This window comes from Xenopus laevis, chromosome 4S (genome assembly GCF_017654675.1).
Source record: "Xenopus laevis strain J_2021 chromosome 4S, Xenopus_laevis_v10.1, whole genome shotgun sequence".
Classification (NCBI taxonomy): Eukaryota; Metazoa; Chordata; class Amphibia; order Anura; family Pipidae; genus Xenopus; species Xenopus laevis.
The window spans coordinates 49,417,443-49,441,847 of NC_054378.1; the positions used below are offsets into that span (position 1 = coordinate 49,417,443).

The window sequence follows — 24,405 nt, forward strand, 5'->3', positions numbered from 1 at the left end:
AAGGAAAAGCCCTGCCTTAATTTATAGCAGTGATTCTAGATAGACACTTTGATAGAAGCCGAGATAGAAGCTTATTGTTGTAGCTCTAAAGGAATACTTTAAAAACTGATTTGGAAGTCTTCCACAGCAGACCTCCAGTCTGAGGAGAGTAAAGTGGAAAGTACACGTAATGCATAATTAATTTCAGATGACTGTCTTCTTGTGCTTTGTAAAAGTATGCCAGTCATTAGACACTTCTTTGTTAGAGAAGAAATGTCGCCTTTATTTAAAACACATGTAGATAGGGATCATACATTCACACCATGAGCTTAGCCTAATGCACATGTTTATATGGCCAATATCTATGACATGACATTCTCTGTCCAGATCATGAAACGCACAAAGAACTTAAAGGCACATTTATCAAAGGTCGAATTTCAAATTCATTTCAGTTTTAAAAACTCCCCTAAACTAGAAATTCAACTAATCTAAATTTATTTTAAAAAAAATCTATTTTTTAAAACTCTGTATTAAATCGACCTGAAAACTCTAATCAAATTTGAGTCAAATTCCATTCGAATTTAAAAAAACTCGATTCGGGTTTTTTTCTCCGAAAAACAAATTCGTATGCATTGAAGTCTGCAAACTGCTCCAAATTGATCCCTGGACCTCGCCCATTGACTCAAACTGCAGTTTGACAGGTTGTAGGTGGCAAATTCAAATTCTTTAATATGATAAATATCAAAAATCTAATTTTTTTTAACAACTCTTAATTTGAATAACTTGTCGAATTTGACAGTTTTGACCATAAAAAAAAAATAGAAAACTTGAATTTCCTTGATAAATCTGCCCCTTAGTGTAAGAAACTTTGTATGAACAAATCACATGGATGATCTGGATCCTGGACTTACATTTTATTTCTGCCCATCAGGCCAACATGTAAGTTCTTTGTACATTACTTCTGTTGTCCATGTTAGACACAGGGTGAGCTGCCAACATCTTGGTATCATGAAACAACGATGCAGGGGATACAGGTATATATGGCCCTGGCCTAGCCACTCGCCAGTAGTAAATCCAAGAATAAAAATTGCCGATACCTGTGTTTGCTTTCAACAGGGTGCTCCCACATTTATTCAAGGTGCTTCCAGACACTTTACAATTGATCAAACGTTTCGGGACCGCATGGCCCTTCCTCAGTGATTTTTTTTTCTTGAACATCTTGGTATCAGCATTTTTGTTTCTCATTGTTGATAATTACAGAGTTAGGGTAGCGGCACACAGGAATATTTGTCACCCGCGATTTTATTGATGCTGCATCGGGTGACAAATCTTACAAAAATGCCTCTACTTTTTCAGGTAATCGAAATAGCTGCTGGTATGTCCAACTTGTAGTTAAATTGCCTGAAGTTGCCTCCGGAGGAAACTTCAGCAAATCTTCCCGTGTGCCACTACATTTAACAAGCAAATGTTTAACTTGCTTGTGTATCTGGCCCCAAACGGTGGATGAGAAGATCAGTTCATGCAGCTTTACCACTCTTGAAAGTCACCCTAGCCTTAAAGGAGAAGGAAACCCTGTAGAAAAAAACCCAGTACCCCCCACCCCACGTAGACCCCCCTCCTTCCAGGCTAACTGCCCCCCTGGGGAAATGGGCCATACTTTATACTTACCCCCTCGTCGCAGATTCTGGCAGTGGACTTCATGGCAGCCATCTTCCGGGTCCTCAGTATGCTGACTGGGAGATGGCAATCTTCGTCAATTTTGGAGCATGTCGCAATCTGGCAAATTGCTCCAACTGCGCATGTGCCGACATACATATTTAAACTGTATGGGCATTAGAAGATCCATTCATTTCTTGTGGCCAAATCTTTGCCCAACAACGCTGTGGCAGTATGGTCTGATCTAATTATTTGACAGCAAGCCAGCGATCAGATCATACTGCAAGCCTATGGAGACATGTCAGAAAGGATTGCTTCAGTGTGGGCATCGTATTGTGATTTTTTTCTGTATCATCTGCAGGTACAAATAAATGCAATTCATTGCAAAAACGTGTTTATCCCTTTTCCTCCCCTTAAAATCTCTGTTTTAAATTACCAGGTTTATTTCTGAGGTTCATTATAGGCACATTTCTGTAAGGAGATACATAATTATGATTTGGTAAGCTATAGTAGGAAATGTTTATGGCAGCAAAATGTTATGAGGTTCATGGCAAAAATCTTCCCCTTGTCTTTTTTTCTGGTTCTTCCCAAAAGTTACAGAATGGTTAAAATTCTAAAATCATGATTTTCTTTTTCCACCTTGCATTGCTGTATGATTTGCCGGTACAACTCTTTATCTATCATCATAGACTTTATAGTTCCTTATATTACAATGCATGTAGATAGCTTTATCATACTGAGAAAATATGGTTATGTCTGTCAGGGCAGCTTTTAGTAGTTTTTAACAGAGTGTGGATTTATCCCCTCAAAATGCTGGATTTTCTACACAAGCAAATGGACTTTGAACAGTTACAGTAAGTGTAGGTCCTGCTCTGTTTATGTTCAGTGAGTTGTATGATTGATGCCTGGCAGGGGAACAGGCACACTACTTCTAAGGAGAAGAACGTACACAAGTTTGAGATGGAAAAGTTAAAAGCAAAAAGCATGTTCAGTGTGCATCCAGAAATTGTAATTAGTTTACTCTTCTTTTCATTTATTTTTTGGCAGGTACTTGGTCGCTGTTTTTTGACAGTGATGCAGGTTCATTTTCAGTTCTTGTCCCAAGCTTTGCAAAAAGTTCAGCCAGTGGCCCATTCATGTTTTGCTGAGGCAATTGCACAAGAGCGGAAGAGTTCTTCAGGAGCTTCAGGTCTGAACCCTACAAGAGATTTGGAAGAGGCAGTGAGATCTTGGAGAGGTGCTACGGAGGTGAGTACTTTAGTTGATTTGGGTGCCATAGGAGAGCTTGCTCCTGAATGCTACATATGTATCTGTCTAGAGACCCAAGATACTCTACGTGTAGATTGTACAGTTTTGTAAATTAATTTTCACTTGCGGGCTTTTGTTATTTTATAAAATGCCAACATATAGGGCAGCACGATACATTAAATGGGTGTATACACTGAAAATACAGATTATATACAGGTATAGGATCTTTCCTTTTATTTGGATCTCCATGCTATGTCTTATGTCTACTAAAATATCATTCAAATATTAAATAAACCTGATAAGAATGTTTTGCCTCCAATAAGAATTAAGTATATCTTGGTTACGATTGATTACTGTGTAGTGTTGTATTACTACAGAGAAAAAAAGGAAATCATTCCTAAAATTTTTTAATTTGGTTAAAATGAAGTCTATAGCAGATGGCCTTTCCGTACGTGATAGCTTTCTGGATAACTGGTTTCCAGATAATGGGTCCTATACCTACACAAATAAACTGTTACGAAAGGTAAAGAGGGCCATTTAGCTGTCCTTTACGGTAGTGGTTGCATGCAATGTTATAGATTACATAGTTCAGTTGGGTTGAAAAAGGGCCAAAGTCCATCAAGTTCAACCCCTCTAATTGAAACCCAGCATCCATACACACTCTGACCCATACACCATACGCTCACATATACTGCACATACTAATATCTATACTTACTGTCGATTTTATGATCACAATATCCTAATGATATTATGCTTGTCAAAGAAAACCTGCCCCTCTTAAAGGGGATGTAAAATCAAAAAAATAGAATTCTTTTTCTAGTAAAAATGGGATTTTATCTCCACTACACTTTAATTAAAAAATGTGTACCATTTTTATAATAAACCTGACTGTATGCAGTAAAATTCCTTCTTCGTTTTGCTTGCTCTGACAGCTGCTGATAAGATCCCTAACTGCTCTGCAGGGAAACAATCATATTTTCAAACGGCAGGGGGAACCCCCCACCTTACTTCCCAGAACTCAAGCAACTTTGTTTGTTTCCCTGTAGAGCAGCTGGCGACTGTGTAGAAATTTGTATCTGCAGACTGCATATTCTGATTATTAATCAGTCTTGCTGTATCGGCTTCTGCCAGATATTATCTGACTTGTGCTATTTTGATCATTTATGACGATCCCTAAGCTTAACCTCCCAACTGAAGCCCAGACCACACTGAGCATGTTTGTGGTCTTGGTCTTGCAAAGATGTTTAACATAGTTACAAGATGACAGCCCCCTGTGGCCAACTTTGAAAGCATAAATCATTTGTTTAACCCTTTGCCTGCCAAGAACGTACGCCGTACGTTCTGGCAGGCAAGGGCTCAGACTGCCAAACACGTACATAGTACGTTGTTTGGCACTTCCGCTTTTCTTCTGTGATCTGCGGCTTGCAATGCAGCGAAAAAGCCGCAGATCACTTGGCAACCCCCTCGGCAACGAGCAAAGCGTCCTCAATCGCCTGCTGGCCCCCCCGATCGGCCCCCCCACCCGACCCCAAGATGGCCGACCACATGGACACATGTACCGCATGCACGATGTTATCTTCTGTGATCTGCGGCTTGCGATGCTGTGGAAAAGCCGCAGATCACTTGGCTCTCCCGCAACGAGCTCCGGATCACCTGCTGGCCCCACCGACCGCCCCACCGACCCCACCGACCGCCCCACCGACCCCACCAACCGCCCCACACATGATTAGACACGTGGCTGCTTCTAGGGGCTGCCTCCCAGCACTGCCCCCTTCTCTGTTGGTGTTGATCTGCCTGGGAGCCTCCCTGCTGCGGTCCTCCGGTGTTGCTTGAGAAAGACAGACTTTGCCTGTCCCCAGGTACAAAATTTGCTTTATTTCACATTTGTTTTTATCAAACTTGTCTTTTTTTTTTGCTTTTTCAATTTTTCACTTCTTTCTCCCACTTATTGTTTTACACCCATATACCCACACATATACTCGCACAAATACACACCTACACACACCTATACATACCTATACACCTGTATAATTATATTTATTTGCTGTAATTTTATCGTTATTGCATTTTCTGTGATTTTTTTATTGAATATTATTTTCTGTTTTGCTTATGTATCTTTAGTATAGTTTTGCTGTTTGGTGTTTTGGTATAGAAAGATGCATTTTACTTTGTTTGATCTGTGAGAATTTGTGCTTTCCAAAAATATAGGCGGTTTCTGGGTTTTTTGTTTTTTTTTTACAGTTTGGGTGTCTTACCGCACATAATGCAGTCGGGGCTGAGTTGGCCAGCATGAAAATTCATATGCACTATTTTTATTTGGGGTCCGCACATGCCACCTGCTTTGGTATATCTATGCATATTGGGCATCAAACTGTTCAGTAGACCCTTGGCGTCAATATTTAGGGTGTTTTACAATTGTATGTAAGAAATTGGGTGAGATATATGCGGCCAATTGCAATATTTTTAGGCGATTTTCAGAAATGTCATAAAAAACGCTGCCTTTAGCGTAGATTTGCAGTATGGTAGTTTGGAGTAGAAAGACATTATTACCTATTTTTGATTTGTCAGAATGAGTACTTTCCAAAAATATATGGCTCTGGGGGGTCTTTGTACTGTTAGGAGGGTCTTGTGGCAGACAATGCGCAGTCACAGGTATTTGTTCACAGAAAGCGAAACGGCAGCGGAAAAAAGTCATATGCACTGTTTTTATTTGGGGTCCGCACATGCCAGCTCCTTTGGTATATCTATGCATATTTGGCATCAAACTGTTCTGTAGACCCTTGCCGTCAATATTTAGGGTGTTTTACAATTGTATGTAAGAAATTGGGTGAGATATATGCGGCCAATTGCAATATTTTTAGGCAATTTTCAGAAACGTCATAAAAACCCCTGCCTTTAGCGTAGATTTGCAGTATGGTAGTTTGGAGTAGGAAGACATAATTACCTATTTTTGATTCGTCAGAATGTGTACTTTCCAAAAATATATGGCTCTGGTGGGGTCTTTGTGCTGTTAGGAGGGTCTTGTGGCACACAATGCTCAGTCATAGGTCTTTGTTCACTGAAGGCAAATCGGCAACGGAGAAAAGTCAAATGCACTGTTTTTATTTGGGGTCCGCACATGCCAGCTGCTTTGATATATCTATGCATACAGGGCATCAAACTGTTCCGTAGACCCTTGGCATCAATATTTAGGGTATTTTATAATTGTGTGTTAGAAATTGGGTGAGATAAATGCGGCCAATTGCAATATTTTTAGGCAATTTTAAGAAATGTCATAAAAACCGCTGCATTTAGCGTAGCTTTGCAGTATGGTAGTTTGGAATAGAAAGACATAATTACTTATTTTGGATTTGTCAGAATGTGTACTTTCCAAAAATATATGTTTTTTGGAGTCTTTGTGCTGTTAGGAGGATCTTGTGGCAGACAATGCTCAGTCACAGGTTCTTGTTCACAAAAGGCGAAACGGCAGTGGAGAAAATTCATATGGACTGTTTTTATTTGGGGTCCGCACATGCCAACTGCTTTGGTTTATCTATGCATATTGGGCATCAAACTGTTCAGTCAACCCTTGGTGTCAATATCTAGGGTGTTTTCCAATTGTATGTAAGAAATTGGGTGAGATAAATGTGGGCAATTGCAATATTTTTAGAAATGTAAAAACAGCTGCCTATATCGCCAAATTTAGGTAAGGTTCTGGCTTGGTGCTTTGGAGTAGAAAGACATGCATATCCAATTTGGATTCAGGGGAATGTATACTTTCCGAAAATATATGGTTTTCTGGGGTGAACATAATGTTTTCTACCTTTGCGCCCCCCAAACTATGAAAATGTGTTCATTTTGCAGTACCTGAAATGACATACCATATTGGGGGGGTCTTCATTTTGGGGCCCTTATATGCCACATGCTTGGGTACACCTATACATATTTGACACCAAACTGTTCAGACGACCCTAGGCTTTCATATTTGGGGTGATTTATCTTGATACCTAAAAGTATGTGGGTAATACGATGCTGCAGGGTGGAAAATTTGAGTTGATTTTTGGAAATGTCACCAAAATCACCAAATTTAGGATTGGTTTGCGGCTTGGTACTTTGGAGTACAAAGACATGAATACCCAATTTGGATTCATGGGAATGTGTACTTTCCGAAAATATATGGTTTTCCTGGGTGAACTAACTTTTTCTACCTTTGCCCCCCCCCCCAAAACTATGTAACTGTGTTGATTTTGCAGTACCTGAAATGACAGACCATATGGGGTCTTCGTTTTGGGGCCCCTATATGCCACGTGCTTAGGCACACCTATACATTATGGGCATAAAACTGTTCAGAGGACCCCAGGCTTTCATATTTGGGGTGATTTATCTTGATACTCAATAGTATGTGGGACATACAATGCCGCAGGGTGGAAATTTTGAGGTGATTTTTGTAAATGTCACCAAAATTGCCAAATTTAGGAACGTTTTGCAGCTTGGTGCTTTGGAGTAGAAAGACATGCATACCCAATTTGGATTGGGGAGAATGTGTACTTTCCGAAAATATATGGTTTTCTGGGGTGAACATGTTTTTTCTACCTTTGCCGCCCCCCAAAACGATGTAAATGTGTTGATTTTGCAGTACCTGAAATGACAGACCATATGGGGGGTCTTCGTTTTGGGGCCCCTATATGCCACGTGCTTGGGTACACCTATACAAATTGGGCATCAAACTGTTCAGAGGACCCCAGGCTTTCATATTTGGGGTGATTTATCTTGATACTCAATAGTATGTGGGACATAAAATGCGGCAGGGTGGAAGTTTTGAGGTGATTTTTGGAGATGTCACCAAAATTGCCAAATTTAGGAACGTTTTACAGCTTGGTGCTTTGGAGTAGAAAGACATGCATACCCAATTTAGATTCGGGGGAATGTGAACTTTCCGAAAATATATGGTTTTCTGGGGTGAACGTACTTTTTTCTACCTTTGCCCACCCGAAAACGATGTAAATGTGTTGATTTTGCAGCACCTGAAATGACAGACCATATGGGGTCTTCATTTTGGGGCCTTTATATGCTACGTGCTTAGGTACACCTATACATATTGGGCATCAAACTGTTCAGAGGACCCCAGGCTTTCATATTTGGGGTGATTTATCTTGATACTCAATCGTATGTGGGACATACAATGCGGCAGGGTGGAAGTTTTGAGGTGATTTTTGGAGATGTCACCAAAATTGCCAAATTTAGGAACGTTTTACAGCTTGGTGCTTTTGAGTAGAAAGACATGCATACCCAATTTAGATTCGGGGGAATGTGAACTTTCCGAAAATATATGGTTTTCTGGGGTGAACGTACTTTTTTCTACCTTTGCCCACCCGAAAACGATGTAAATGTGTTGATTTTGCAGCACCTGAAATGACAGACCATATGGGGTCTTCATTTTGGGGCCCTTATATGCTACGTGCTTAGGTACACCTATACATATTGGGCATCAAACTGTTCAGAGGACCCCAGGCTTTCATATTTGGGGTGATTTACCTTCATACTCAATAGTATGTGGGAAATACGATGCTGCATGGTGGATGTTTTGAGGTGATTTTTGAAAATGTCCCTGAAATTGCAAAACTTAGGAAAGTTTTGCAGCTTGGTGCTTTGGAGTAGAAAGACATGCATACCCAATTTGGATTCGGGGGAATGTGAACTTTCCAAAAATATATGGTTTTCTGGGGTGAACGTTCTTTTTTCTACTTTTGCAGCCCCCAAACACAATGTAAATGTGTTGATTTTGCAGCACCTGAAATGACAGACCATATGGGGGCTCTTCATTTTGGGGCCCCTATATGCCACGTGCTTGGGTACACCTATACATATTGGGCATCAAACTGTTCAGTGGACCCCAGGCTTTCATATTTGGGGTGATTTATCTTGATACTCAATAGTATGTGGGAAATACGATGCTGCGTGGTGGATGTTTTGAGGTGATTTTTGAAAATGTCCCTAAAATTGCCTAACTTAGGAAAGTTTTGCCGCTTGGTGCTTTGGAGTAGAAAGACATGCATACCCTATTTGGATTCAGCGGAATGTGTACTTTCCGAAAATATATGGTTTTCCTGGGTGAACTAACTTTTTCTACCTTTGCCCCCCCCCCCCCAAAACTATGTAAATGTGTTGATTTTGCAGTACCTGAAATGACAGACCATATGGGGTCTTCGTTTTGGGGCCCCTATATGCCACGTGCTTAGGCACACCTATACATTATGGGCATAAAACTGTTCAGAGGACCCCAGGCTTTCATATTTGGGGTGATTTTTCTTGATACTCAATAGTATGTGGGAAATACGATGCTGCGTGGTGGATGTTTTGAGGTGATTTTTGAAAATGTCCCTAAAATTGCCTAACTTAGGAAAGTTTTGCCGCTTGGTGCTTTGGAGTAGAAAGACATGCATACCCTATTTGGATTCAGCGGAATGTGTACTTTCCGAAAATATATGGTTTTCTGGGGTGAACGTACTTTTTTCTAACTTTGCCCCCCCCCAATCTATGTAAATGTGTTGATTTTGCAGTATCTGGCATTACAGAACAGATAGCTCAAATGGGTTGTCTACATTTTAGGGCCCCTATACACCACATGTTTAGGTAAACCTCTACATATTGGGCATCAAACTGTTCAGTGAACCCCAGGCTTTCATATTTGGGGTGTGTTACATTGATACCTAATGATGTGTGGGAGATATGATGCTGTAGAATGGAAGCTTTGAAGTCATTTTTTAAAAAATTCACCAATTTCTATAAAACATTATAACGTTAGGAAACAATTGCAACTTTTTAGTTTGGAGTACAAAGATATATTTACACATTTTTGATTCACCAGAATCGGTTCTTTCTAATAATGGGTAGTTTTCTATGGTAAACCTATTGTTAGTGGAATGTTTGGCCTTGAAATCAGAAGTATGCCGTTTGGGGAGCGATGCTTTGGAAATTTGGTAGTTTACTGCTTGTAGATTTTGATCTATACAAGTGAGAAATCTCCATAAAACTATATATATTTTGGTATTGCCGCATTCAGGAGGCATAGACCTTTCCAAATCAGCTGTGTTCTCGTTCATAAAATAAATGATGTTTCTGATATATGTGATTGTTCTTTGTGAAACATGATTTTTTTCATTTTATTAGACACTTAGAAGCCTATATTTTTTTACAGAAGTAGAATTACACCAAAATTCTTGCATATTTTGAAAGTTCAGGTTGTCCTGAAAAAAACAATATATTGGTTTACTGGGTAAACTAAAAGACCGCCCCAGGAAAGGCCCTTAAAGTGAAAGAGTACAAAATGTCTAAAAACTGCTTGGCAGTAGATGTTCGCATCTAGGACAAAACGGCTGGCAGGGAAAGGGTTAATTGGGTTTCTGGTGCAGTAAGTTTATGTTTATGTTTAGTATACAAAATACAGCATTTCTAGCATTATTCTATTTTAGACTTTACTCCCTATTTAAAAGCATTAACAGAATTAACCATCACAACAGTGCATTCCATTACCCCACTGTCCTCACTGTAAAGAAACACCTGCGTTGCTTCAAATTCAATTTATTTTCCTCTAGTCTAGTCTAAAGGGGTGGCCTCTGGAACCTCTTTATGGGTAAAAAGGCCCCCTATTTATCTATAATGTACTTGTAAAGTGTAACCATGTCCCTTCGCAAGTGCCTTTTTTTTTTCAGAGAAAACAACCCCTACCTTGACAGTTTACCCTCATAATTTAAGTCTCGAATTAGTTTAGTTGCATGTCTCTGCACTCTCTCACCGAAACTGCACTTCATACCCCAGGTGAGGCCTTACCAGGGACCTATAAAGAGGCACAATGATGCCCTCTTTTATGCAAGACAGAACTTTATTTGCTTTAGTAGCCACAGAATGACACTGCCTGGAATCAAACAACTTATTATCTACCAAAGCCCCTAGATCCTTCTAAATTAAGAATAACCCCAACACACTGCCATTTAGTGCATTTATATTACTTCTGCCAAAGTGCATTACCTTGCATTTATCAAAATTTTCCAGTTTGCTGCCCAGTTTTCCAATTTATGGTCCCTATGGAATATGACTTTGCTGATTGTTGCAATATTTCCTTCTGGAGGAGTGTAGCAGAGCTGCGAGAAAAGTGAAGAAAAATTAAAAGAATGTTTTAAAGAACAGTCTGAATAATTATTTTAATTGCATTGAGTGGGGTTGTGCTGCAGACAAGCTATTATGAAGCTTCAGTTATTTAATTGCATATTCAGGGTGATTCTGTAATTTGCCTTGGCATACTATAAAAGCAGATATAAAAGCTGTAGAATGTTTAATGGCCAATTTCACTGGGAACATTTAATTGCCATATGACATGCTCATTTAATATGTACTATATAGAAAGTGATGTATTATTACTAAAAATCAATGCATGGTGAAAAAGTAGATTAAAATGCAAAACTTTGTCTAGAACTATTGTACCAGCACAAATCCACCCCAGCAGTGAAGATATTAGCATTCAAGATGCCTCCAGTATATCTCTGTGTTCTTTCTGCTTCACTGTACTTACTCTAGTCTGATGTCCGTTGCCTTGGCTTTGTGATCTACTCACAACTCACTGGTCCACTTGGATTCTCCACTTAATAAGCCTTTTGTATTGGTGCCCTCTTAAAGAAAACAAAATTCTATGCAACTTTGCAATATACATTCATTACACATTTTCTATGGTTAAGTTATTTGTATATGTATAGCTATCGAAAGTAGAATTTTGGCAATTTTCAACGTGAAAATTACTCACAACAAAATTTGTTGTGCGTCTAAAATTTGTCACTTATAGATTTCAATGCATTCACAGTTTTCAGGAACTTTCAGCGAAGCAAAACGGGTCAGATTCACCCATCTTTTAAAACAATGTAACACAAGCCAACAGATTGACAGACCTGTCTAGTTGGAGGAGGCTGGATTTGCAACCCGGTTAAAAAAGTAACCACCGGGAGTTAAGCCAATGCTGCTTTCAATGGCAGTTACATTTACAGATATCGTTTAAAGCACTAACAAATTTTAAATACTGTAAATTCATATGGGTCAGTTGCTTATAATTGTGTTTTTTTTTTATTACGCAAAAAATCTTTGGGTTGACAAGTCTTCTAAAGGAATTGTTCAGTGTAAAAATAAAAACTGGGTAAATAGGCTGTGCAAAATAAAAAATGTTTCTAATATAGTTAGCCAAAAATGTAATTTATAAAGGCTGGAGTGACTGGATGCATAACATAATAGCCAGAACAAAACTTCGTAATGCTGAATTACATTACAATGTATTTAAGGGAGAATTTATGCAAATTTACATACATTTTTAGCAACTTTTTAATCTCAGTTTAGAGAATTTTTAGAATGTTGACAGACCAGATTATAAATTACTTACCCAAGAGGTTCTTAGATGGTGGACATGGTTGGAAACCGTGTGAGTTGTAACTTTTGCTTACTGTATCACTTATCACACCAGCATGATGATGTGCATTTGAGGAAGCACAAAACCTTAGTTGTATTGTGGTTTCAATCGATGACCCTCGATACTGATTTAGTTGTTGGTGCCAGTCGCTGTTGGCCCTGTTATTCTCTTCTTTGCTGCTCATTGTTAATTGTTTCTCTTACAGTAGAACATGCATTCTGACCTTTCTTTCTGTTTTTAGCTGCATTTTAATGGGAGCAGACCTTCAAGTGTGGGAGACCCCGTAGGCGATTGTGCTTTATATGTTTTAAAGCTTTCAATACCGATTGAATAACTTTTTTTTGTTTAATGAAAAGCCTAGAAATGGTTGAAGGAAACAATACAGCAACTGTTACAGCTTGTATAAAAGTTTGTGTTTTAAGGGTGCAGAACACCAAAAATGTACTTGGTAACTTAAAGCAGTGGCGGAACTACCGGGGGAGCAGGGGGTGCGAGCGTGCCAGGGCAGGGCCCCCCGGCAGCACCGTACGCCACTGAAATCGCCACGGCAGCGCGCCGTACGTAGGGGGGCGGGGCCCGGCTGCGCGTCTTGCACCAGGGCCCCCCCCTCTAGGAACGCTGCTGACTTAAAGGGCTTCTGTCGTGACTTTTATGGTGTAGTTTTCATTCCTAAATTACACTGTTTACACTCTACCATATAAAATGTCATTCCTAACACAAGTGTATTTTTTTAGCTGTAATATTGGTGTGTAGGCAGCAGTCATTTCATGTTGCATGGTCATGTGCTTTCAGAAAGAGCCAGCACTTCAGGATGGAACTGCTTAATGGCAGGCTGTTGTTTTTCCTACTCTGTGTAATCGAATGTGTCGCAGTGGGACCTGGATTTTTACTATTGAGATCTGTTCTTATCTAGTGACGTTCCCATTGTTCTGTTGATGGGCTGCTGGGGTGGAAAGAGAGGAGATGATATCACTCCAACTTGCAGTGCAGCAGTAAAGAGCACAAGTTACATGACTGGGAGCAGCTGGGAAACTGACAATATGCCTAGCCCCATGTCAAATTTCAAAATTAAATATAAAAAAAAATCACTTTCTTCTTTTGAAAATCAGATTTCAGTGCAGAAGTCTGCTGGAGCTGCACTATTAACGGAGACCATTTTTCCATGACTGTATCACTTTAACAGTTAATTAGTTCACATCCCAAAAGGGCCTGTAGTACAGATTAGGATTTTTTTCACCTAGGATCTCATTTAAAGCATTATCTCCTCTCCAGCTGTCTTCAGTATTCTATATCATTTTGATGTAAACGTGAATCCGCTCATTCTAGCCTTTATAGATGAAATTTTAACTGGTTTTGATCAAAGCACAATTCCTATAATAAACCTTTCTTTTCAGTGGATGGATGGCACTAAATGTAAACAGCTGCTTGAAAAACCAAGCTTGTTGTTTCTTTGGGCTTTGATTTACTGGTTTGCATCTTTACTAACGCTGTGTCATACCTCCCAACTGTCCCGTTTTGAGCGGGACAGTCCCACTTTTGACAGCCCAACCCGCTTTCACATATTTGTACTGATAAGTCCCGACTTTCTCTTTGATCTGCTGCACTGAACAGCCAGAAACAGATACAAAGTTTCTAACTTAATTGGGTCTTGGCAGACAGCCCAGAATAGATACTTAACATACTTTTGTAACAGTTTGATAAGAACAAAGACTCACAGCTTAAAGGGTAATACACCTTCATTAGCAAAACTGTAATAACATATAAAAACCACAGAAATGTGTACAAACTTTCATAACCTGCCAAATTATGTAAATGAACATAGTAATTAGGGGTGTGGTCACAAAAATGGGTGTGGCCAAACTTTGGTGCAATACGCACACCAAATCTTCGTGTCCCTCTTTCTGTTTCCTAAATATTGGGAGGTATGCTGTGTACAAAGTACAGCTATTTTGGTCCTTAGTCAGTTTTTTTTTTAGTCTGGTTGTTTGTATGAAAGATGTATACACTTATGTTTAGCAAGATTCTGCTTATAGATGCAGTTTCAGTCCTTTATAACTGGAGTACAGTTTATGTAAAGTCTTGATGCATGCTGAAAGCCGTTTAGGAAAGCGTATTTGTCCTTTTAGTTTCCTTAGTTGCATGAGGTGTTTTACTCATAAAAGGGTATCTATACCCAAAAGTTGTTCTTTGCATAAAAAGGAGCATTCCATTATACATTATTACATTTTCTGTTTGAGTTATTTGAAATGTGATTACAGATGAAAACATTACGTGCCTATTTTATTTTCTCTATACTACTGGTTCTAACTGTTTTGTAGTAGAAGCCAGCTGATTAACTTTGAGTAAATATGCCATTTACCCTGTTAGCACTCTTTTATATCAAAGCATCATGCATTTAATAAAGAAAAGTCAATTCCCAGGTTTATTTAAATATTTACAAGAAATGTTCAGGGTGATCAGTTAACAGTAGTATCAGACATTGCTATGACATCCACTATATAAACAGATTATGTCACAGCATTTCTCTAATAATTAGAAAAGAATAAAAGACAATCGCAGATGTGATTTTTTTTTTTTTTTTTTTTTATAGGATTTTTTTTTAACTATAAGGGGGTTTCTTAATGCTATTTTTAACTATGTGCAGGAAAAAAAAAAGCTAAATTTTTTATTTTATACTAGAAGAGAAATGCTGTTAAAATCTGTTTGTATAGTGCAGGGGTTCCCAACCTTTTTTGGACCTGGGAACGATGCCTAGATTTTTTTTTTAGGGGGGGGGGGGTCGGCGGTATGAGGATCGGCAGCAAATTTGGACACGCCGGCGTTTTTGCACACTGGGCTCGACGGCCCAGTGCGGGATTGTCCGTGGCCTGCTTTTGGCCCGGCGGTTGGGGACCCCTGGTATAGTGGACTTCATCATAATGTCTGATTAGTACGGGTATAGGATCCGTTTTCCGGGAACCCGTTATCCAGAAAGCTCTAAATTTTGGGAAGGATGTCTCCCATAGACTGCATGTTTATCCAAATAATCCAAATTTTTAAAAATTATTTCCTTTTTTTCTCTAATAATAAAACACTGCCTTGTACGTGATCCAAAATAAGATATAATTAATCCTTATTGGAAGCAAAACCAATCTATTGGGATCATTAATGTTTCCTCCATCATCTTCTTCAGTCTTCATCGGGTCTTCTGGCGCTTCGGCAATTTTTGTGACTTTTGGCGCATGCGCGGTTGGAGCAGTCTTCATGCTTTTGTCAATTGCGCATGCGCCGAAACTTGCCAAAGCGCCAGAAGAAGACCCGATGAAAACCGAAGAAGATGTTGCCCGTGAATCTGCACCGAGGGGTAAGTAAAAAGTTAGTGGCATTTGCCCGGGGTAGCAGCTAGGTTGGGGTGGAGGGAGGGGGGTCTATGGGGGGTAGGGTTTCTCCTTTAAGGAGTACTAACCTGCTAAATGGTACATTGTATTGTTTGAGTTTGCATATAGTATATATTCTATTGAACTCATTACTATCACCGGGGAGAGTAGCAGTTGATCTAAAACACGGAGTTATTGTATATATAAGTTTAACACGGATTGGGTAAAACTAGACTGAGGAGAACTGATTTTGCTGAAGTGTTTCAATACTCTGAAGCAGGGAATGGAAGGGAATCAACAAAAAATTTTATTAGCAGTTAAAATTGTTTTAATGAACATATTTTTGAAATTGCTTAGAGTTAAAGTTTCTTTCAGTGTGCAAAAACTGTTAGCCTGATGAGGAATTGGCAATTTCTTAGGCCTTCTAATCACTGGAGGGGGGGGGGGCTGGCCTAGCAATTTGGGATCCGTTATCTGGAAAGCCGTTATCCAGAAAGTGCTGAATTACAGAATGCCTGTCTCTCGTATACTCCGTTATAGTAAAATAATCCAAATTCTTAAAAATAATTAAAATTTTCTCCAAAATAAAATATAATGAATCCTTATTGGAAGCAAAGCCAGCCAATTGTTTTATTTTTTTAATGTTTCCATGATTTTCTAGTAGATTTAAGGTATGAAGATCCAAATTACGGAAAGATCTGTTATCCGGAAACCCTCCGGTCCCGAGCAATCTGGATAACAGGTCCCATACCTGTAATAGCAAAATAAATATAGAAATATTGTCATACTGTTTAATGTAGGGGAATAATTTTGATCATGTTTAAGAATAATTGTCATGCACTAAAACTGTAGCCATAGGACTTTCGGGCCACTTTCTTGAATGCCATACCATGGCAATTTACTAGTCACTAATTGTAGAATTAGCAATTTTATGACATGCCCGTGTTTCTTCACTTTTTCCATTTATTAATTAAATGTACTTATTAAAATGACCTTGATTGTCCATAACATCTTATTGTATTTATTACAGGCTACTTGCCGTCTGCGTGAGAGGGGATGTGATGGCTGTTTGGCTGGAATAGAAGTCCAGCAGCTTTTTTGTTCTCAAAGCCTAGCAATACCAGACCATCATCTGAAGGAGCTGAACATGAAAATTGACAGTACTTTACAGGTCTCTTCTACCCTTTTCCATTAGTTTGAATCATAAGTTTCTCTGTGGCACATATACATTGTACCATTTTGTTTATGCCTTTATGCATTCGTTTCTTTTTTAACTTTTATGGTTTTTAAGTAAGCGTAATATAAATGATAGCATCAGTGCACAAGTGCACCATTGAAATACAGTAGCAAAACTAAAAGTTACTCGGCCCACAGCAGAATCTGTTTAGGGCTGCCAAGTTTACAAGGAAGATTTGCCATGTTTTGCATCACACAAATTGAAATAGCTCATCATACAAACATATATGTAAATGCATGTTGGATTACTGAAATATGTTTAGTTTCAGTGTTCCTATTGGTACAATGTCTTAGCTTGCAGCTTTGCTCTTTTCTAATGTTTTATGTGCAAGCACAGTCTGAGGAAAGCTCTAGATAGATGCAGTGTCTGTACATGGAAAAGATAAAAGTGGGTAGCTAATGAGATAGTGGACAGCTAGTGAGATAATAGGTGGAAAATACACTGAGCCACAACACATTTTATCTTTATTTTCTAGGCATATAAAATAGCTTTGGAAAGTTTAGGTCACTGTGAATACGCAATGAAGGCTGGCTTTCACCTAAACCCAAAAGCTATTGAAGAACGTTTGAAGGTAAGTTAATAATAAAACAGCTTTGCTGCTTTTTGACTTATTTCCTTATTGAATGTACCGTAAACAACATTAAGGGTAAGGTCACACCTGGAGATTCGGGGAGATTTAGTCGCCCGGCTACTAATCTCCCGAACTGCTTCCGTCTGCTACAATGAAAAACTGCCTACGGCATGGCCCTCGCGGCGGTTCGTTTTCTGAAGTCGCCCGAAGTTGCCTCACGAGGAAACTTCGGGTGACTTTGGAAAACGAAGTGCCATGCCACAGGCATTTTTTCATTGTAGCAGGCAGAAGACAAGGGGAAGTAGTTCGGGGAGATTAGTCGCCCCAAAGAAGAGGCGATTAGTCGCTGGGCGACTAAATCTCCCCGAATCTCCAGGTGTGTAATTACCCTTAGGCCTGAAAAAGCTGGCCACACATACTCTAATTATTTGGTTTGGTTGATTTCAGCCATACGGCCTAACCATTTGAGCATGTATGACAGCTCCGGGTCAGTTATGACAGACCATCAAAACTACATGGCGTGTTAGCAGATGATGAAATGAAGAGGAGCCACAATAACACAATAGACTAAGTTTTTTTTAGACAACAAATAGAAAATGCACTAGAAGTGAGATACTGCAATAAAAACCAGGACCTGTGCTTAAAAATAGATCATTTAAACGTGCAAAATAAAAATATTGTATGTAGTCAGTATAAGATATACTCGATTTATACCTTGCCTTCATGTTTAACCCATATCACAAGGCTGTTGTAGAGCTTAGAAGCTTTGGCATTGCCGAATGTCCTGTTATTTTTTGGCATACTGAAAGTTTTACTCCTTGGGCCAGATTTGTTTTAGTGTGAAAGCCTAAACATTTCTCAGTGTGTGTGTGACAAGTGGTCACAATTGCTACCACAAAAGTGGGCCAGCTGAGGAATGGGAATGTTCCAGCAATGTACGGGGGGAGCACCAGCGTGCTCTTGCACGTTATATGTGAATGAATAGCAGCCACGTGACTAGAGGAAACAACTGTATATTTTATGTATATAATCTACAGTCTGGTCATTTCCCTATGGGACCAGACTGTAAATTATATCCTTATAAACGGCGTGTTCTGATGTCCGAACGCGCTGTTTATAACGGGCCCCCAGGCCGCCGAATTTTGACGCATCACGTCGGAATTTGAAGCTGCGTGTCCGAAACGGACGTCAGCGAGCCCAAATTTGACGCTGGCGACCAAAATTTGACGCTGGGACCAAAATTTTGACTCCGACCCCCCCACAAAATGTAGATTATAATGCATAATGTACCCCCTACTATAAATTTATAAAGATATCAGAAGTCACCTCGTAGTTACGTGACCTGTATAAAAGCACTGGGCCTGCGGCCTCGTGCTTTTATATGGTCACAACTCCTTGGTGACTTATAATATCTTTATAAATTACAGTAGGGGGTACATTATCCACTATATTATTCCTAAACATTTTAGTGACCCAGAGTCTTTATTTTTATTTTACTATAATATTTAATTATAATGAATGTCTTTTTGGACCTTTCTTTGTAAAATGTTATCTGTACAGTAACTCTGTTTTATACACTAACGTTACCAGTTTAAAATGTTATTCTTTAGGACTGTTGTAACGAAGCTGAGGCACAGCAAGCAGGAAGGAGGCAGACACCACCTCAGCCAATACAGTGTGAGCTTCCAACCATACCTGTCCAAATAGGCCCTCACTTTTTGAAGGGAACATCTTTTAATGAGTCAACAACAGAGAATCTTAAACTGAAAATGGTAAAGGTTTTATTTTTTGCTTTAATAGGTTCTTGCTTGTTTCCATGTAAATAAATAACTTTTAACCATAGATTTATCAGAAAGCATTTAACCCAAAGCTAGTTTTAGATGAGGTGCTACTTTCCATCCCAACTTTGGTATTCGCTGGTAACTGGTACAACATTTGTTCAACATAACCATAGGGAAAAGAATGACCCATTAGATTGCACCTACCCATTCATTGGTCACTGATTCCCACCACAGATAGTTAAAACTTAACCTTTAACAATAACAACCAATATAAAATAAATGTCCAGAAATCATAACTTGAGGTTAACTACCCAGTTTTTACGGAAGCAACTGGCGGGTGACGGGGGCTGTTTCTGGGTAGCTGGGATAACCAATATATTGTGCAGGGGAATGAGTAGTGGACGCATACCTCTTAGCTTAAGCAGGAAGGTCGTCGGAACTCTTAATCAAAAAGTAACCCTTCCTTTGCCTCACGCATGATAAGAGTGGAGGGATATTCTAGATATCTGCACTCAGTGCCTGGCTAATAATATGGGCTAATGTTATTCCGCTGTAGGGGTTTTTGTACTTAGCCAGTACACAAACGCTGTTAACCCTCATTATTTCAGGTGAAATATTAGCTGCAAGCCTAATTAGCGCTCCTTCCTAATATGAATTTTAACCACAAGTCATGATTTTTGGACATTCATTTTATCTTGGTTATTATTAAACGTTAAGTTTTATCTGTCTGTCTGTCTATCTATCTGTGGTGGGAATCAGTGACCAATGAATGGGTATGTGCAATCTAATGGCTCATTCTTTTCCCTATGATTATGTTGAACAAGTATCTTACTTGACCCTGCACGCCATTTATTGTTTCTTAATTTAATGGAAGGTCTCTCTCTCTACGGGGTGGGGTTATGTTTCGGGGGGCAGTTGTGCCTTTTCTGGGTGGGGTTTTAAAATCAGAGGTAGTTATTGGCCAAATCATTGATCCGGTTTCACAAACAAGCTTAAAAGGGCACTCCACAAAAACATAACTTAAGGTTTTTTAAAAGTAAACATAACTTCAAACAACTTTGCAATATACATCATTTAAAAAATATGAAGGCTTTTCATGACTTTTAATAGTTTCTGACAGTTCCCTAAGCCTAGCCCCCTGTTCTCCTGCTGATCTGTCTGACTACTTTGCTGAGCTGACCGAATGCTGTTACTTTGAATCAACAGCCAGCTGTCCTTAGACTGCATCCTCCAAACCCCACAATTCCCTGCACACATGATAATAGTTACATAGTTAAACCGGGTTGAAAAAAGACGAAGTCCATCAAGTTCAACCCCTCCAAATGAAAACCCAGCATCCATACACACACCCCTCCCTACTTTCACATAAGTTCTATATACCCATACCTATACTAACTATAGAGTTTAGTATCACAATAGCCTTTGATATTATGTCTGTCCAAAAAAAATCATCCTCCAAGCCATTCTTAAAGGCATTAACTGAATCAGCCATCACAACATCACCCGGCAGTGCATTCCACAACCTCACTGTCCTCTAAAAAGTTCTTTTCTTCTAGTCTAAAGGGGTGGCCTCTGGTACGGTGATCCACTTTATGGGTAAAAAGGTCCCCTGCTATTTGTCTATAATGTCCTCTAATGTACTTGTAAAGTGTAATCATGTCCCCTCGCAAGTGCCTTCTTTCCAGAGAAAACAACCCCAACCTTGACAGTCTACCCTGATTATTTAAGTCTTCCATCCCTCTAACCAATTTAGTTGCACTTAGTCTCTGCACTCTCTCCAGCTCATTTATATCCCTCTTAAGGACTGGAGTCCAAAACTGCACTGCATACTCCAGATGAGGCCTTACCAGGGACCTATAAAGAGTCATAATTATGTTTTCATCCCTTGAGTTAATGCCCTTTTTTATGCAAGACAGAACTTTATTTGCTTTAGTAGCCACAGAATGACACTGCCCAGAATTAGACAACTTGTTATCTACAAAAACCCCAAGATCCTTCACATTTAAGGAAACTCCCAACACACTGCCATTTAGTATATAACTTGCATTTATATTATTCTGGCAAAGTGCATAAACTTGCATTTATCAACATTGAACCTCATTTTCCAGTTTGCTGCCCAGTTTCCAATTTAGACAAATCACTCTGAAAAGTGGCAGCATCCTGCATGGAACCTATAGTTCTGCACAATTTAGTATCATCTGCAAAAATAGAAACCGTACTTTCAATGCCCACCTCCAGGTCATTAATAAACAAGTTGAAAAGCAAGGGACCTAGTACAGAGCCCTGCGGTACTCCACTAACAACACAGGTCCAATTAGAAAATGTTCCATTTACCACCACTCATTGTAGTCTATCTTTTAGCCAGTTCTCTATCCAGGTACAAATACTATGTTCCAGGCCAACATTCCTTAATTTAACCAGTAACCTTTTGTGTGACACTGTATCAAATGCTTTAGCAAAGTCTAAGTAAATCACATCCACTGCCATCCCAGAATCGAGGTCTCTACTTACCTTCTCATAAAAAGAAATTGTTAGCCTGGCAAGATCTATTACGCATAAAACCATGCTGGCACAAACTCATAGTATTATGATTTGCTATAAAGTCCAGTATCTTATTCTTTATTAACCCTTCGATAAGGAACGGAACATCACAGTGCAATGCATTGTGGGTTATGTAGTTCCTGCATGCTGTCTGTAAACTGTGGAGAAGTTGTTACAATTTGTAACATCAATGTTTTAGTCCCTACTTCCCTGCCAGGATTTGAAATGATGCAGAAAGAGAAGAACTATTATACAGCTGGATTTCATCATAGAAAATGGCATTTATTCATAGTTTTTGAAGAAATAAGTAACTGTGATGGGTATATTAGGGGTTTCTGTGTTATGTGGGCCTCTTTATCACATTTTGGTTTGGAAGCCAGAGTTCCCCTTTTAGAAAAACCAAACTGTTTTGGTCAAACCTGAACAGGTGGCAGCCCTGGGTATTGTACTTAATATTACAGGGTCATTTTTTAAAAAATATATACGATTTAAAGGTGTTCTTAAGCAGACTGTGTGAGCAATTGACCATTCACTGATGAGAGTTGCTCTGGATGGTATATAAATGATTTCCTTTAAATTTAATTTCATCTAAACATATTCACTTTTTTTATTTTTTTTTTAAGCACGCAATGCGACAGTTAATTAAAGATGCTGACAGACACAATGGAATTACTGACAGAGATGAGACTGCGGTGACCGAGGTTCTCAATCAAGTCTGTCCCTCTACCTGGAGAGGGGCTTGTAAAACTGCAGTGCAGTTAATTTTTGGCCAAGCCGGACTGGTGAGCTCAATAAAATTCAGTGTTTTTCATGTAATCCACAAATGCAAAATGGATCAGTAATAACCAACCCTTGAGATTGTAGTTGTGAGATTGTAGTTGCTGTAATCCTTTTTGGAACATGTCAGGCATCTCTTCCTTATATTGTGTAAGCTGTCTATCTGAAAGCATGGTTAACTTAAAACTCACTGTAAACAAAAACTTTTAGTAAACTACATAAACCTTAATGGATCATTTATTCAATAATGAAATAAATTGTATAACCTTTATGAAACCAATTAATCCATTCCCCTGGTAGTAATAGGGCCACTATCAAAGATTGCATGAGATAATCCTATAGCTAAAACCACATTTCATGTTTTATTTAAACATCTTTTAAAAGTACTTCCCTTTCTCATAAAAACAAGAACAGGATACAAGGAGGGGCTTCTCCCCACTAATGTGCTATTATTTAGTAGTAATAAATAAGTAATAGGATATAACCCAAGCATAAATTTTAAACCACAGTACTGAATATAAAAATTCCAAAGGATTATAAGGCAGGATTCAAATCAACCACAGTCTTTAGCTGTACCAATACCAAATGATTTTAGAATAGGTAACATTGCAAAACCACTGTGCTGGACTGTGCAGCCTCCAAGTTATCCATAGTTCAACAATGCATGCACAGGGAGTGCATCCTGGAATTCAAATGCTCCTAAAACACTGTCATGTCCAATAGTCAGTATAGCTCCTGTAAGGAAGTTTATTTAGTCATATTTATCAGAGAGTTGCTCATATCGTACTTCCATTATGAAATTGTATAAATAAATAACATTCCAATTTCCGTACATTTAACACACCAGGCTGGGTGGGAGGATCTAGTGGCTTCAAATTTATCCTTCAGTTTGTGCCAAAAACGCTACTAGTAGATAGGGATGCACTGAATCCAGGATTCAATTCGGCAAGGATTCTGCCTTTTTCAGCAGGATTCAGCCGAATGAAACTTGTCACAGGGGGTCACCATTCTGGAAAGTGTCTGTGACACTCACATGCTTAGTGGGCTCTGAGCAGCTGTTGAGAAGCTAAGCTTAGGGGTTGTCGCAAATTATCAAGCAGGAAAGAGGTTGGACTGTTATATACGCTGATGCTACAGGGCTGATTATTAAATTCTGATGCTAATTGCACTAGTTTCTGTGCTGTCTTGTAGTAATTATCCATATTAATTACTAATTAGCCTTATACTGTGACATTTATATTCTATGTGTACTGTATATTGTGAGTGGGTCCCTAAGCTCAGTAAGTGACAGCAGCACAGAGCATGTGCAGTGAATCAGTAGAAAAGAATACGGGGAGCTTCTGGGGCATCTTTAGAGACACAGATGTTTACTGCTAAAGGGTTTTGGTTGCCTGGGGTTGGTACAGAAGCCCAAAACATAATGTTTTCTATAATTTCTAGCTACTTCTTTAGTTTAACTTTCCTTGTCCTTTAAACTCAATGAAATGCATAACATCTCTTACTGTGAAGCATTTAGTATGTCATGCTCCAAGGTATCCTACAATGCCTGTATGGCATCACTTTAAGACGATAACTTTTCACTGTCTGTTTTTAGCTGCCAACTTGACCACACTAGACCAAGGTAATAGATTATTGACCCATGTATGGTGCCTGCCCAATCAGTATCTAGTCAGGGCCAGACCGGATATCTATCAGGCAGATATCAGAATCCCATCAGGGAGGCAGACAAGCAGGTCTTTAGGTGTAGGGTGAACTGAATTAAGCAAAATACAATAAAAGTCATATAAGGAGTTTCTTCTTGAACAACAAATCTATGCTTTCTTTAAAAAG

At 39.1% G+C, this 24,405-nt stretch overlaps 1 protein-coding gene and 1 long non-coding RNA gene across 3 annotated transcripts in view; one reads left to right on the top strand and one right to left on the bottom strand.

Annotated features, from left to right (window-relative positions):
* The window catches only part of garre1.S (granule associated Rac and RHOG effector 1 S homeolog), a 57,376-nt gene that overhangs the window by 23,021 nt on the left and 9,950 nt on the right, over positions 1 to 24,405 (top strand). For both annotated transcript variants that reach the window (XM_018240481.2, XM_041561214.1), the window contains exons 3-7: positions 2,683 to 2,883; positions 16,699 to 16,839; positions 17,381 to 17,476; positions 19,087 to 19,248; positions 22,422 to 22,580. In XM_018240481.2, the coding sequence (XP_018095970.1) occupies positions 2,683 to 2,883; positions 16,699 to 16,839; positions 17,381 to 17,476; positions 19,087 to 19,248; positions 22,422 to 22,580 (759 nt within the window). The remainder of the gene's footprint in view (positions 1 to 2,682; positions 2,884 to 16,698; positions 16,840 to 17,380; positions 17,477 to 19,086; positions 19,249 to 22,421; positions 22,581 to 24,405) is intronic.
* On the bottom strand, positions 10,739 to 12,369 carry LOC121393274. The gene is made up of 3 exons (XR_005960932.1): positions 12,286 to 12,369; positions 11,434 to 11,530; positions 10,739 to 11,005 (listed from the first exon to the last, which is right to left on the bottom strand). It is a non-coding gene; the product is annotated as an uncharacterized LOC121393274 (long non-coding RNA).